At 39.5% G+C, this 15,970-nt stretch overlaps 1 protein-coding gene across 1 annotated transcript in view; it reads right to left on the bottom strand.

Moving 5' to 3' along the window:
- Nucleotides 1-15,970, bottom strand: part of ARIH2 (ariadne RBR E3 ubiquitin protein ligase 2) — a 47,081-nt gene that overhangs the window by 30,301 nt on the left and 810 nt on the right. The window contains 2 exon segments of the mRNA XM_082413582.1: nt 11,427-11,770; nt 13,463-13,526. Of these exon segments, the coding sequence (XP_082269708.1) occupies nt 11,427-11,675 (249 nt within the window). The 5' untranslated portion in view covers nt 11,676-11,770; nt 13,463-13,526.

Raw genomic sequence — 15,970 nt, 5'->3', positions numbered from 1 at the left:
CTTTGGGTTTTCGTTGCTGCACGCGGGCTTTCTCTAGTTGAAGCAGGCTGGGGCTACTCTTCTTTGCGGCCCACAGGCTTCTCATTGCAGTGGCTTCTCTTTGTTGTGGAGCACAGGCTCTAGGAGCACGGGCCTCAGTAGTTGTGGCAAGTGGACTCAGTAGTTGTGGCTCGTGGGCTCTAGAGCGCAGGCTCAGTAGTTGTGGCACACAGGCTTAGTAGCTCTGCGGCATGTGGGATCTTCCCAGACCAGGGCTCGAACCTGTGTCCCCTGCATTGGCAGGTGGATTCTTAACCACTGCACCACCAGGTAAGTCCTCAATCATTTCTTGAATTTTATTTTTCTCTTTTTTGATTTTCATCTTGAAGTAACTACTTCAGAAAAGGTACAAGGGAAGTAAATTTTGGGAGTCCTTGCACATCTGAAAACGAGTTTATTTCTCAAGGACAGAATTCTAGATTCAAAACTATTTTCCCTCAGGACTCTGAAGGCCATTGCTCCACTGTCTTCTGGTTGTCACTGCTGCTGCTGAGACATCTGATTCCCATTTCTTTTAGAACACCTGGTATATCTTTATGGAAACTTTTAGAGTTTTCTGCCTATCCTTGTTTTTCTGAAATTTCACAGGGACAGTTCTGGCAATGGGTCTTTCCTTATTCTTCTGGGCAAAGAATAGACCTTTTCAATATGAAGACTCTCCTCCCTTTGGCTCCTGGAAATTTCCTTCTTATACTTTTTAATATTTTCTTTCCTTCAATTTTTTGTTCTCACTTCCCACAAATCCTAGTAAACGCTGGATCTCTTGATTGAACCTCCATATCTCTGTTTTTTCACATACATTTTTTGCCTGCATGTTGGCTTTACATTGAGAGATTTTCTCGATTTTATCTTCTGACTTATCTACGGAATATTTTTTAACTTGACAAACCCATAATTTATCTCCACAAGTTCTTTTTGTTTTGATTTTCTTCCTGATGGCATCTCTGATTGTTTTATAGATGCCACATCTTCTTGAGTATCTTGGCAAATACTAAATAGTGCACTTTTAAAAACAAGCAAAATTACCTACTGGTCTGTTTCAGCTAAGGTCAATTTTTCTGTTTCTCTTTCATTTTGCATGTTTTCCTGAAATGTCTGGTAATTCTTGGTTAGCCATTCACATTAAAAAATAAAGAGTCACCCAAAAAGGGGGATGAAGTACTGATACATGCTACAGCTTGGATGAACCTCAAAAACATTATGCTAAGAGAAAACAACACAAAAGGTCACATATTGCATGATTCCATTTATATAGCATATATAGGTAAATCCAGAGACACAGAAAGCAGGTTAGTGGCTGCCAGAGATGGGGGGAGTGGAAAGTAACTGCTTAATGGGTACCAAGTTTCCTTTTGGGGTGATGAAAATGTTTTGGAACTAGATGGAGAAGATGGTTGCACAACACTATGAGTGTACTAAATGCCACTGAATTGTATACTTTAAAATGGTGAATTTTATGTGAATGTTACAATTTTCAAAAAGGGGGCCTCAGGAAATGAATACTAGCTCTGTGTACATGAACAGACCCGCCAAATGACAGGCTTTTCTTTAGGGTGACTGATCAGGGGCAGCAATTATTCAAGACTCAAGGGCTCCCAAAATGACAAATGAAGAGAACCAAATCTTACATTCTCTAAGTGCCCTGTATCTCCCCAGATTATCCTGATTATTTTGCCAAGAGACCAAGTGAGAGCAGGGCTGACTGTTCTCCATACAGACCTTTAATTAATCCCCCCATCTGCAGCACACTTATCTTTCCCAGTCTTTGTCAGTCAAATCAGAGCCCACAACCTCTTCAAAGACATGTTGGACAAACTGGCTCCCACGTGCAATGATGTCCCACATGCTCCCCCCACATGTTCTCTTTGTTCATCTGTGTTTATAACATATATATGCCTTTACTTTCATTTTCATGGTTATTTAAAAATGGAGGAGCGCCTCCATACTTACCTCATGCTCTTTAATAATCTCTCTCTTCCTGCCCTCCCCCCAGCTCTCCAGGCAACCATTAATTCACTTTCCTTTACAACAGATAAGTTTGCATTTTCTAGCACTGTATATGATTGAAATAATAAATTGTTTATTTTTCCCCCTGAGCTTCCTCATGCAGCATATTTTGAGATTTATCAGTGATGTTTATATGAGCAGCCCCCTCTTTTTATATTGATGACAGTACGCTGTTCTATGGGTATGCCACTATTTGTTCATTCATCTGTTTGTGGATATTTGGGTTGTTTCCAGTTTTTGGCTATTGCAAATAAAACTGTTACAGACATCTGAATACCAAACAAACAGAAACAAATGCAGAAGGGACAAACGTATGTGAGGGCAGCCAACCATCTTGAAGCGAAGACTTCAGGTGTTCTACTAGTGTCATAAAATAAAAACCCTTTAAAACATTCACATTGTATTTATGATTGCAGATACTATTAGTCAGTTTTACAGCTACTCATCATCAACATGGACATAAGGACCCACTTTTATTTTGATAAGGAAATATGAAGTAATGTTTAGACATCAAAAATATTACAGGAAACCTACCCAATTTGTGAGTATAGGTGGGCAGTTTACATCCTACTCCCATTCTGGTTAAAAAACCAGTACACTCTGAATGTTGGACATATCTTTTCAGCAGCCAAAGAAAGGATGCACTCCTCTCTCCTCATTTTGATAACCTGAATCATTTCATAATTTTTTTGTACTTCCACATGAATATAATGTAAAATACCTCACCTCACCTCTGAAGATTCTGTTTTATTACATCTGCACGAAGTTCAGTCTTCTGTATGAGAACTGCCAAAACTAATTCTGACACGCACACCAAGCTGGGAACCACACGTCCACTAGATATATATTATCTGTACTTAAAAGTCAGCTGGCTTCATGGAAGCTCTTCAACAAGCATGTCTTCTATTTACAAACATGCGCACACAGAGTAGAGCCTTGGGGTTAGATTCTCAACTTTTGCAATTATTGGCCTGGGCATAGACAGTCAGATCAACAACAAGCAACACTTACTGAGAACAAAACATAACCTGGCATTTTTGCTAGATACTGTTATACAAAGAGAAAACATGGACCTCTATCTCAAAGAGTTCAATCTCTGGCTTACAAACAACTAATTTTCCAAATAGCATAAGTACATACCAAGAAACATGTACAGGGACTTCCCTGGTGGCACAGTGGTTAAGAATCCGCCTGCCAATGCAGGGGACACGGGTTCGAGCCCTGGTCCAGGAAGATCCCACATGCCATGGAACACCTAAGCCCGTGCGACACAACTACTGAGCCTGCGCTCTAGAGCCCGCATGCCACAACTACTGAAACCTGCACGCCTAGAGCCTGTGCTCTGCAACGAGAAGCCATTGCAATGAGAAGCCTGCACACCACAATGAAGAGTAGCCCCTGCTCGCCGCAACTAGAGAAAGCCCACGCGCAGCAACAAAGACTCAATGACGAAGACCCAATGCAGCCAAAAATAAATAAATAAACTTAAAAAAGAACAAAGAAAGAAACATGTACCACAAAGTGGTATAGAGGCAAGAGTGTCTGACTCTGTCTGGAGATCAGAGAGGGCTTCATGGGAGAAGGGAGTCAAGGGTAAATCCTCAGTTTCCAGCTTGGTAGATGGTGGTATCACCAATTAAGATACAGAATCCAGAAAGCCACGTTTGATGGCATTGGAATATTTCTTGTAAAAAGTGGCAAGGCTATATACAGACTGGAAAATGACAGTGAGAGCATTGAAGAAACCAGTAAAAGTCTAAAACAACGGAAAAAGGAAATGAGTGGGTAGAGCATGTACTGGCCAGGAAAGAAACTGCTAGTCACAGAGAGCAACATTCTCAGATAGAGACCACTCTTTGTTAATGATTTTAAGAACAGCTCTGTTCTCCTGTTAAAATCTCCAAACAAACCTCTCACTCTTCCTGCCTGTACTTTCCTCTATTTATGATTGATAACTTGTGGTTATCACAGTAAAACCATTTCATGTTTATAAAGGCTCGTGATAGTTTAAAGAAAAGAGAACACAACATAAGCTTCAAATGCCAACAATTCATGACAGTTTAATTAATCAAGCCACAGGCAGACACATTTCAGGACGAGCAAGATGAGAAGCTTCCTGCTGTCTCAGTCTGCACCTTTCTCAAATCTTTCCTACAACTCTTCACTCTTTCGAGCAAAGAACTCTAATCCTTTAAATTTTTCCTAGAGCAGTAGGGGAGTGATATTGGAACAGAGCAAAAGTTAAAGTAAGGAGGTGCTTAGGAATTCCCTGGCAGTCCAGTCGTTAAGGCTCCGCACTTCCACTGCAGCGGGCACAGGTTCGATCCCTGGTTGGGGAACTAAGATTCCCACATGCCATGTGGCATGGGGGAAAAAAAAAAAAAGGTAAGGAGGTGCCTTAGTAACAAGGATCCCAAAATCAACTAAGCTAAGCACTTCATTAAGGAGTGCTGTCAATGCAGGCACAAGACCAACCGCTGCAGTTCATCAGAAATGTAGGAACAATAATGTTTTTCAGTTAAAAAAAAAAAAAAAGAAATGTAGGAACAAAAGACAGGCTACATTCCCTATAATCTTTTCCTAGTCCCAATTCAAAATTCAACTTGTGTTCTTTTTACCTTTCTTATCAGTAGGCCCCAGGAGAAGGACACTAGAGGCTTTGACGAAGGCAAAAGAGTCCAAGGTACATGATCCAACTACCACACGCACACTCAGAAGCAGAGGTCAGTAATATGTCACCCAGAACCTTCCACAATGTGGCTCCTACCCTATGACTTAAAATGCACAATCCTGAGAATGTTTTAAGGAATCACAGCAAACAAGTGAAAGCAATATTCTCCTTATTCAACTCTTGCCCTGCTTCTACCATGACCATGTTTGAGCACTCATGTGCCAGGCACTTTATATGCATCATCTCACTTAATGCTGTGAAGAAGGTATTAATTATCATTATTTTATAGATGAGAAAATTGAAGCTTAGAGATGTTGAGAAACTTGCCCATGGTCATGTTATATTAAATGGCAGAAAAGGAACTGGAACCTAGTTATCTGACCACTAGCCCAGGCTCAACAACACAAAGGCTACGTCCATGAAAATACTCACAGCAATATAACCAGTCCCCATAACTGTTAACACATAAGTACTCACCTAAATGCCCAATGGGGAAAGCTTGAGCAAATTATGGTTCAAGAACAAGATGGTATGTTATTCCTAAAATAACTAATGAGGATGAAGTATAAACAAGAGGAAATGTTTGAAATTTACATAAAAAAATAGAATATATAAATACATGTACATAATGATTAATAGAATGTACTGTTGCCCAGATCAAGGATTTTTGTCTATTTTGTTCACAGCTATTTTCCCAGTGCCTGGAACATAGTAGGTGCTCAATAAATATTGGTTGAATGAATGAATGAATTGCAGCACAGTAACATTATCTATGAATACGGACAAGACCTAAGGATAATAAGCAAGGAAGAAAACTTTTATTTTACGTTAATGGAATTATGAATGACATTCTTTTTTTTTTAATTTTTTTTAATCAGTCATCAATTATGAATGATATTCTTCAACTGTAGTAACATCTCAACAATAAACATTTAAATATAAATAAGTTCAGGTTTAGGACAACTGTGGAATTAGAATCACCCCTTGATTATTTTGCCGAGAGACCAAGTGAGAGCAGGGCTGACTGTTCTCCATACAGACCTTTAATTAATCCCCCCATCTGCAGCACACTTATCTTTCCCAGTCTTTGTCAGTCAAATCAGAGCCCACAACCTCTTCAAAGACATGTTGGACAAACTGGCTCCCACGTGCAATGATGTCCCACATGCTCCCCCCACATGTTCTCTTTGTTCATCTGTGTTTATAACATATATATGCCTTTACTTTCATTTTCATGGTTATTTAAAAATGGAGGAGCGCCTCCATACTTACCTCATGCTCTTTAATAATCTCTCTCTTCCTGCCCTTACAAATGGTTTACACGGTTCCTAAGGTAGTGTGAAAGTACAAGAAAAGACCAGAATGAAAGCTGGCCTTGAATGTGATGAAGAGCTTCTTTTCTGGAAGGCAGTGAGCATGTTGTGTGTGATGCCAGGTACACAGTGAGGACACAAAGCCAATGATAACAATAACCTTTCTAAACTGGCAAGACAGGGACAACTCTAGCACTAGCTGTACTTAGGCAATTCTCAATGTCACTCTGGACATTTCTCATCTCCCTTTAAAAAATAAATTTACATACCAGTAAAACACAAATCAGACTTCCAGACTAAAGCATGGTGAAGTACGTCAACACACCCACTAACAACCAACTATCTGAAACACAGGAATTTAATCTAGATTCTGAGATACAGGCATGCAAAGAAACCTGACATCAGATCATAAAAATAGAAATCAGATGGCTGTTCAGCACACAAACATTCAGTGTTACTAGGCCCAGCTTAAAGATACTTTTCCATGAGTAGTAACAAGAAAACAACCATTCCTTGGTTAATTAATGAATGTATAAATAAAAGTAAAATGTTCTTAAAATTCAGCTATACCAGAATACAAGAAAGTTGATTTAATAAATAAAGTTAGTCTTTTCCAGATATTATACAAAACCTTAGTGCCACTTGAGAGAAAGGATAAATATAAGGTATTTGTTCTTAAGAATATTAACTGCTTATGTTACAAATGACAATGCATAGAAACCAGGTTGTTTTGAACAAGGGACTATAAAGACTTCTGCATTTAAAGTCAGAAGTCCTGAAAACTCATGATTCATTCACGAAAGGGAAAAATGATCCACAGCAAAAGAACTTTGAGAGATTTTTCCAGCCATATTTTGCTGAATAGCAAGCACTAGATCTTAAAACAAATTCAAGCAAGAGGGTGGCAGAATAGAGTGTTCTAGGGAACATTTTCCCAGCTCTACTATAGTTAATACAGCAATTCGTAAAGCAAGAACTGTAGTAAAAACACTCATTAATAACCAGTTTACTTCTCTAACCCTATTTGAGGAAAACCAGGCTTGAGAAAATGAGCAGCACACTTCAGCACTGAAGTTTAAAAAATCAAATTCTTCCCTCCAACAGTAAAGACACCTTAGGCTGCATTCATGATCCTCTACATTTTATTCCTTTTTACCTATACATCTTAGTCTCCCACTCCAGCCCAGAAGGTAACTTCCCCATCCCCATGCTTAATCGACCTGTGGACTTCGGTTACTTGCACTGCTGTTGCACCCTATCTTGAAGTTTATCCTATCAACAGAAAGCTCAGATGGATCACAGTAGCTCCATGGACTAGATCGAGCCCAAAATGTACTATTTCTTCTCCTTTCTGAAGCATGGGCAGGGCTCTGAGCAGCAACACTCTGCCTCTCCCGCCCACAGCCCTGACATGCTGCTGAGAGAAAGAGCACACAACGTGGGAGACGCTTCCAGCCCATCACCAATGAAAGCCAGCCTGGGCTCTCTCTGGGGCTTAACCATGCCTAATCCCCTTCTTAGGCAGCCTGACAGCAAATGCCTCATGCAATTCAGGGAACAGTACCAACAGGATTCACTGAATGACAAAATTATTCTAAGTTAACTAGAGCACATTTTGCAATAAAAATGCCTGTTATTACTAGAAAAGGCCCCCCCTCATCTATAGCAGCAATAATAATCTTTGTGTAAGTTTCATATAAAAATACAGCATGTAGGGTTTCCCTGGTGGCACAGTGGTTAAGAAACCACCTGCCAATGCAGGAGATATGGGTTCGAGCCCTGGTCCAGGAAGATACCACATGCCGTGGAGCAACTAAGCCCATGCGCCACAACTACTGAGCCTGCGCTCTAGAGCCTGCGAGCCACAACTACTGAAGCCCACACACCTAGAGCACGTGCTCCGCAACAATAGAAGCCACCACAGTGAGAATCCCGCACACCACACCGAAGAGTAGCCCCCACTCGCCGCGACTAGAGAAAGCCTGTGCGCAGCAACGAAGACCCAACACAGCCAAAAATAAATAAAATTAAATTAAAAAAAATTTTTTTTAAAAAGGTAACTTTGTTTTCTTTAAAGACTGAAATATCACTAAAATATTTGAAATATTCGTCAGAGATTTTCCCTCTGTTACAACACAATCCACCTCACTTGGCAATCATTTCACCTTTCACGACTATTCCATTTGTATAGGATGATAGCTTATTCTCTAACAATGCTTCTGTTTTGCCATTATTTGAACATCAGCAGTCGCCCCCCACCACCACCCTATAACAGATAAGCATTTTCTCTGTTGTCTATCCTCAGCCCGGGATCTGATTTTCTGGGCACTTTCCTTTCTCAATTAATGATCTTACTCAAGGACTGGTCCCAGAATACATACAGGAAGACTCTCTGACACCAAGGGCCCTCACTAAACCAAAAGCCCAGTGTCCCAGGCAATTGGCAATTTTCTACTTAAGAGACTTCAAATCCCAAAAGGTAACAGAAGGCTTAATTTTGTTAGGCTACGGCTCACCCATAGGCAACTGCCAGAACACAACAAAATGAGTAACACAGATCAGTGGAAAATTGATGCCACTCCTCAAACTTAGCTTTTGTTCATGGACAGCTGCTCATAAGGCTCTAATTTTAAACTACGTACATATCACATTTCCTACTAGCTGAATAACACCTAAATCATATGAAAGAATTAAATATCTCAATAAGTCACAGAGTTGTGCAAACAGCACCATGACCAATGAGGGAAATCAGTACTGACCTGGGTGATGACTACTGAGCTCCATTCTCAGAGACACATGCAACAGGGGAGTGAGAGTAGCCAAAGCACCTGTGAACACCATTCTGTAAACTTAGCACTTAAATTATTTCCTCCTGTCTCAAAAAACTTTTAAATACAAAAATAAAACCAATGCTAGTTTTTAGCCAGCCTGAGAGAGGAAGATTGTGTGTGATTCCTTCTCCCTTACTCTTAACCAAGCTACTTCTGCCTGTCGTCTTTGGTCAAATTCCTGAACCACTTAAAACACCACTGAGCCCCTTTATGTGCAGCCAAGCCACCAAATGAGCCAGGACCTTTGCTGCCCAGCCCCAGAAAGGAAATGGTGTTAACATGCTCCTCAGTGAGGGAGGGAAAAGAAATCCATCTTCTACTTCTACCATCATCTAAAATTTCATGGATTATTTTCCTCTTTGTTTCATTTTCTCTCTAACCCTTTCCTGGGGTTTCAACTTTCTTCCATCTCTCTTTGTTCCTTCATCTCTGTTCCAAGTTCTTTTTGTTCTACTCTTCATGATCTTGAAGGACAGAATAATGCCCTTTTACGACAGTAGAGAATGTACAGCAGGGACTAGGGAATCTAGCTCAGACCAGTAACATCAGCTACATCATCAAAAGTTGACAAAATCCACAAGTATCTCAAAATTATTCAATACCTATTATGGATGAAACACTGTGATAGGGATGATGGGAGAGATAAGGTAAAATGTAGTTTCTGCCCTCCAGGAAGTAACAATCTAGTTGGAGAGAACATGCAAAAACACGTGAAAAGGTAAAACAACATGAAGCAGTCAGAAGACTGCACTATACGATGTAATAAACATGGGCTGTAACATTTGGACACTGGGACCAAAAGAGACAACCACTGTGTTCTAGAGGGTCTTGAGGAGGCTCACTCAGGGAAATCACAAGGTAGACTCTGAAGGAGCCCTGAGGGTACTAAAAGGTGAGGAGATGAAGGGAAGGCTTTCCAGGGGGCCAACAATATGACAGCCTAATAAAAAGGAAGGACGTAAAATGGTAAATTTTATGGATTTTACTACAAAAAAAAAAGGAGGAAAGGGCCTGTGCCCCTCAGCTGTGCCCCACTCTAGCAGGTCAGGAAGTCAGCACAAGGGGCTAGACAAACTGAGAATTCCTACGCATACATGGGAACATCCTGATGAACTTAGTCAATTGATACCGTCCAGAACCACACACCTGACAATTTTTTTTGTAATTTTAAATACCAAGACTATGTATAATATGGTTAAAGTAAAAGAAACTAGTTGACCAGATAGGGAGAGGTGTGAATAACGAGGAAGGAAAAGATCTGATGCCTCTTTTCTACCAGGGAAATGCCCTCGGAAAGCAGAGGTCCCAGCAGCTTTGTTATTGTTATGGTGGAGAAATCCCAAACCCAGAGGTTCCAATGGGTCTCCATTCTTCAGAGTTTTCTGCTGAGCACAAGAGAGGAAATGTGCACACTTCTAGGAGTGAGTCACACAAAAAGCTTTAGCTTTCAGCTTCCAGCTAGTTGCTAATAAAGCCCTGAGTGTCCAAATCCAACGTATTAGTTAGCCTTTGCCGATCACCTGGAAAAAAAAATTGCCTGAACTAGTAGATAAAGCAACTTTTATAGTAATGACCCATGGCACACCTTAGTTATTTCCATTTAAATACCAACATGAAAATTATTCGGTTGAAATCATTCCAATGTGCTCTTGATCTTCAATTTTAGCAAACAACAAAATCCATGTAACAGTTCCTGAAAGGAAGGTCAGGGAAAACAGTAAAGTAGGAGAAATTTCCCCACTTTCACATAATGGCCAATGTTAGAGGAGAAAGAAACATGCTGGGAAATTGTCTAAATGACTATAATAATGTTCACATTCACAGTACATGGTGTTCTATGTGGCTATGCTATGTACTAGTGTAATATTACGTAGTACAAAAGGTACATAGTGAGGACAGTAACTGGCCTGAGGGGCAAAATATTGAAAAGTATGCTAGTTTAAGTGTTAAAAATAAGGTGCTTGCTAGAATAACCAATTTTGTTAATTACTTAAAATTTCAATTTAACACCCCCCAAAATCAATGAAATACAAGCTATGAGAACTTGCTTTATTCTTAGTTATTGCTAAAATCTCTTTGAACATCAGACATTAGTCATCAGTATATGAAACAAATGAGCTCATTAGCCCAGAAGCACTGATTATTCACAGCAAACCAGGAGATCTAGGTACCTCTCTTAAGACATTTATCAGTCACCCACACATTGTTGTGTTGAAGATGGTGATTCTGATGCTTATCCTATCTTACCTCATAAAGTTTCATAAGACTTTCTGAAACAAGTGTTAATCTATGCAGTTCTGCTTTCTGTGTACTTCTGGTCTATTTTTCCTGAATCCACCCTACCCTTCCTTTCTAATTCCTAGTAGTCTGGGAAGCTGAGGACCTTAGATATGCACATATTAGCAAACAAAGTAAATGCATCAAATGTGTCTGGATGATGCAACATACACTTATATTTGGTTTCAAGCTACAGGCCATTCGATCAGTCTGGAGGAGACGTTAGCAACAGCTCCTATTTAGATTTAATTGCAGGAATTACACTTGGGAATTGACAACACTGCTCACCTTTAAGACAGAGGCTAAGCTGGTCATATGCTCATTGAGGGCACCCTCGGACTCCTTGTAGGTCAAGCAGGTGAATTGGTACTCCTCAGGATCAAAGGCATCGGCCCCCTGCTGCTCCACATCGCTTGCTACGCCTACGTAATAGTCCTCTATGTCCCCAGGGTCCTCGTCCTCTTCCTCTTCCTCACAATTTGGGTCATAGTCCTCTTCATTGCTGTCAGACCCCTGGCTATTCATGTCCACAGACATCTTAACATCCAGACGAGTTGTAGATCAGGAAAGCAGTTTTTTTCCCCTCCCCACAAACTTTACCACTTTCTCAGATGCATTAGTGTTTTTGTCTTCTAAGGGAAGAAAAGAAAAAAATAAGTGTTACTTACTTTCAATATGAGAAGTTGTAACAAAAACCATTCAAGAGTCAAAATGGCATAGCCCTGGTCCTACCTCCACTATGGCCTATTCCAACTCTCCCCTCATACAAGAAACATCACCATCATCTCTATGCCCAGGCCTTTCAAAGGGAAACCCTTTCCTGGAGGGGCAGAAGCAGTTAACAATGGTAACTTCACATGAAGGGTCTGGCATGAAAGAGTAAGGCTATCTGCTCTATGTCACGGAGTTAAATTCCCATAGATTTGTCCTTCCTGCCAGGGTCCTTAAGAGAGAAGCACATTCCCACAGCTGGCTGCCCATAGAAGAAGCATCCTAAAGGCTAAACAACCAAAGTTTAAAATCTCTTAGCTAATCATGCTCCACTGAGTGGTGACACAGACAGTACATAAATAGGGACACAGTTCCTTCCCACTATAATATCTAGGGAAAGAATACCATTGTTTTACAGACATCACTCTCAGATAAATGGAAAAAAATGTGCATAGTAAAGAAAAAATAAAAACCACATAGCTCTTCAACATCCTCCTCTAGTCTGCAAAGTTAACTGATTTTTCCATTTTAAAGGGTTCTACTAATCCTTTAAAAGAGATACTTAAAAGGCAAAGAAACTGACCCAATAGTGAAGGAAAACTATAGATATTCTGCCTTAGCAGGATCAAGGCTAGAATCTACTTAGGGTAAAGAAACAAGAGATCAAATGTAACCAGCTACTGAAAAATCCTCACAGATCAAAATGTTACTCAATTACATATAAATGAAAAGAGAATACTAGTTGAGAAAGCAAAACAGTCACAGTCTTAACTTCTTCTCAGAGAGGGCTCTGGCAAATACCCATTAACTTCTCTGCACAAGAACTATTTCAAGTGATCATTTCCAAGGAACAGTATCAAATAGTGATTTAAATCTAAAACTAACAGGACCTTAAAATGCAAGAGCATTTGGATTGAATAGTACATAAATAATTTACATAACCAAATCTGGATTAAATACTAAAGTAAATTTAAAACCTATTTGAAGTAGATAATCTCTCCAAAAAAAAAAAATTAAAACAAAGATTAAAAATCAATGTGTGTGGGGGTTTCCCTGGTGGCACAGTGGTTAAGAATCCACCTGCCAATGCAGGGGACACGGGCCCGAGCCCTGGTCTGGGAGGATCCCACATGCCACGGAGCAACTAAGCCCGTGTGCCACAACTAGTGAAGCCAGCGAGCCACAACTACTGAAGCCAGCGAGCCACAACTACTGAAGCCCGCGCCTAGAGCCCGTGCTCTGCAACAAGAGAAGCCACCGCAATGAGGAGCCTGCACGCAGCAACAAAGACCCAATGCAGCCAAAAATAAAATCAATAAATAAATTTAAAAAAAAAATCAATGTGTGCTGAATATGTAACCAGTCTAAGGGATTATACAGCCACATTTTAATGATATCATAAAAATATCAGTGACTCTACCTCTGATATGTTACCTATAAATGCTCAAACTAAAAAAAAAGGTCACATTAATGAGAGGGCAGTAATGTAATACTGGCAGTTTGACTTTTAACAAATTGTTTTGTATGCTAGAACCACCTCATCACAACTGAACTTAACTATGGTATTTTTCCTTTAGGAGAAAAAATTAATCTTTAGATTAAATTAAAAATACCTGTAATTCTTGAAGATCTTTCAGGAAGATGTCACCCAAATAGTCTATATCATATAATTTCCATCTAAAATGAAAAGAGATAGTTCTATTTATATATTTTAAAATTGGTACCCTGAGTTTGCAAATTTATTTTTTAAAAAGTAAAGACATTTAAAAGGACAAGCAGCAAGGGACCAGAAAATTATTTTCTTATTTTAAGTCCCATAGAAATCTATATGTCATAATTACATACTGACAAGAGTTACATGGCCTTCTAAAAAAAGAAAGTATTGAAAGTAAACAGCAGGACTTCCCTGGTGGCACAGTGGTTAAGAATCCACCTGCCAATGCAGGGGACATGGGTTCAATCCCTGGTCCAGGAAGATCCCACACGCCACAGAGCAACTAAGCCCGAGCGCCATAACTACTGAGCCTGCACCCTAGAGCCCACATGCCACAGTTACTGAGCCCATGTGCCACAACTACTGAGGCCCGCATGCCTAGAGCCCGTGCTCTGCAACAAGAGAAGCCACTGCAATGAGAAGCCCGTGCACCGCAACGAAGAGTGGCCCCTGCTCACCGCAACTAGAGAAAAGCCTGAGCGCAGCAATGAAGACCCAACACAGCCATAAATAAATAAGTAAGTAAGTAAATAAATAAATAAATAAATAGACTTAAATAAATAAACAGCTAACAATAATTTAACCTGGGGTACTGGTGAGAGAAATGGATACCCAGTTCTCTCCCTCAGTTTGAAAGCCCACCACACCTCACTTTTTTTTTTTTAATTTTTATTGGAGTACAGTTGATTTACAATGTTGGGCAACACCTCACTCTTATTGTTAAGATTTCCTAAATTAACTACCACAATTTCAATCTTAAATGTTACACAGAGGTTGACAAAGCAAATCATAACTGACTTAAACTGGACTTTTGCCATTAAGTCATCTCCACTAACACTTATAGAATACTGCCAATATTTCAGATCTCACTTTATTCATGAAAAAAATATTTTCAAATAAAAAAGTCCCCAAAAGAAAAGAAAACAAAAAACAAAACAAAACAAAAAAAAGAGAGAGAGAGAAAACAGAGGGAATTCCCTGGCGGTCCAGTGGTTTGGGCTCAAAAAGCAAAAAAAAATGTCTCCAGTAGAATGCCCACTAGGCAATATTAACACCCATTTCCCACCTCTCTTCTGACATGCTCAAGGGCTACCTGACTTTCTCAGAACTACAGATCCCACTATCCAAGACTAAATAAGTACTATTTGCTTACTTAATTAGAAATTTTATGTCCATTTCTTTATCCTTTTGAATTTCTTGGAAAACCAGAGCTTATAACTTTCAAAGAAATACTTCAAACACAAACAGGCAAATTTAAACTAAATGAAAATCAAAGTCCAAACAATGATTGTGGAAGATAATTTCCAAAATAGAAGACGAATAATTGATTTTTTTATTCTTTTTCTTTTATCTGCATTTTTCTGTATGATACTGCTTATTAGGCAAATTTGCATAAAGAGCATTATAAATATTGCTCCCATCTACAAAATACCACTACCAATAATAGCTTTCATTTAATGAGAGCCAATTTCAGGTCAGACTCATTCTCATTAAATGTTTATAAACCCTACAAAGTGGCTATCATCCCCTTCTTACAAATGAGGAAACTAGAGTTCAAAAAGATTAAGCAACTTGCCCAGGACCACACTGCTGCCAACCAGTAGAGTCCAGCATAATACTTTCACCAGATCCAGGGCCTATGAGAACTCATAATGCCCCATCACCCTCCCAGAGAGCCTCATACTATCCACAAAGCTACCTCCAGAATCACAACAAAAAAAGCACCGTTTTCACTTTCTCTGGATTTTTCTCCAGGATTTGGGCTTACAGGTTGCCCATAGCCTTCTCACCAACTAAATATTCAAGAAACAGGAGAAAATTTCAAGCTGCCTTCCAAAAAAGAGAATGTCATTTCATGCTTACTGGGTGTTCTAGGTCCAAATTTAAATAAAACCTTAGTTTTTAATCTTTTCCAAGTTAAATATCCATACTCTATTTGAAAGAATGCTGACATTGCTTAAAGGGGCCAGTATGTTATTACTTTGTTAACAGAACTGATGATAACGCTCTGATTTCCTTTGGATATTAAATATTATCCTTACATCCCAAACAGAAAAGGAGTAACAGAAATTACTCCTCCCCCTTCCCCCAGTCAAAGTCACGTGTTCAGAAGACCTGCCGCCCACCCTGGGCTAAAGAATTCAAACGGAAGACTTCTCAGTTTAAAGATGACAAGAACAAAACACGGACTTTTTGGTGGGTCTGACAACGTTTACTCCAGACGTAATATTTAGCACTGTAGGGTCCTTTACTAAGTCTACAAATCCGAAGAAAATTACTTGAAACAAAAATATGAACCCTGTCTAATACGGTAGCCACTAACCACATGTGATTATTTAAATTTAACTTAACTTAAAAATTAAGTAAAATTTAACATTTGCTTTTTCAGTTGCACGAGCCATAAGTC

The sequence above is a fragment of the Balaenoptera physalus genome (assembly GCF_965194825.1).
Source record: "Balaenoptera physalus genome assembly, chromosome: 11".
Classification (NCBI taxonomy): Eukaryota; Metazoa; Chordata; class Mammalia; order Artiodactyla; family Balaenopteridae; genus Balaenoptera; species Balaenoptera physalus.
The sequence above is the reverse complement of the archived record's forward strand: the minus strand, read 5'-3'. Positions and strand labels throughout refer to the sequence as shown.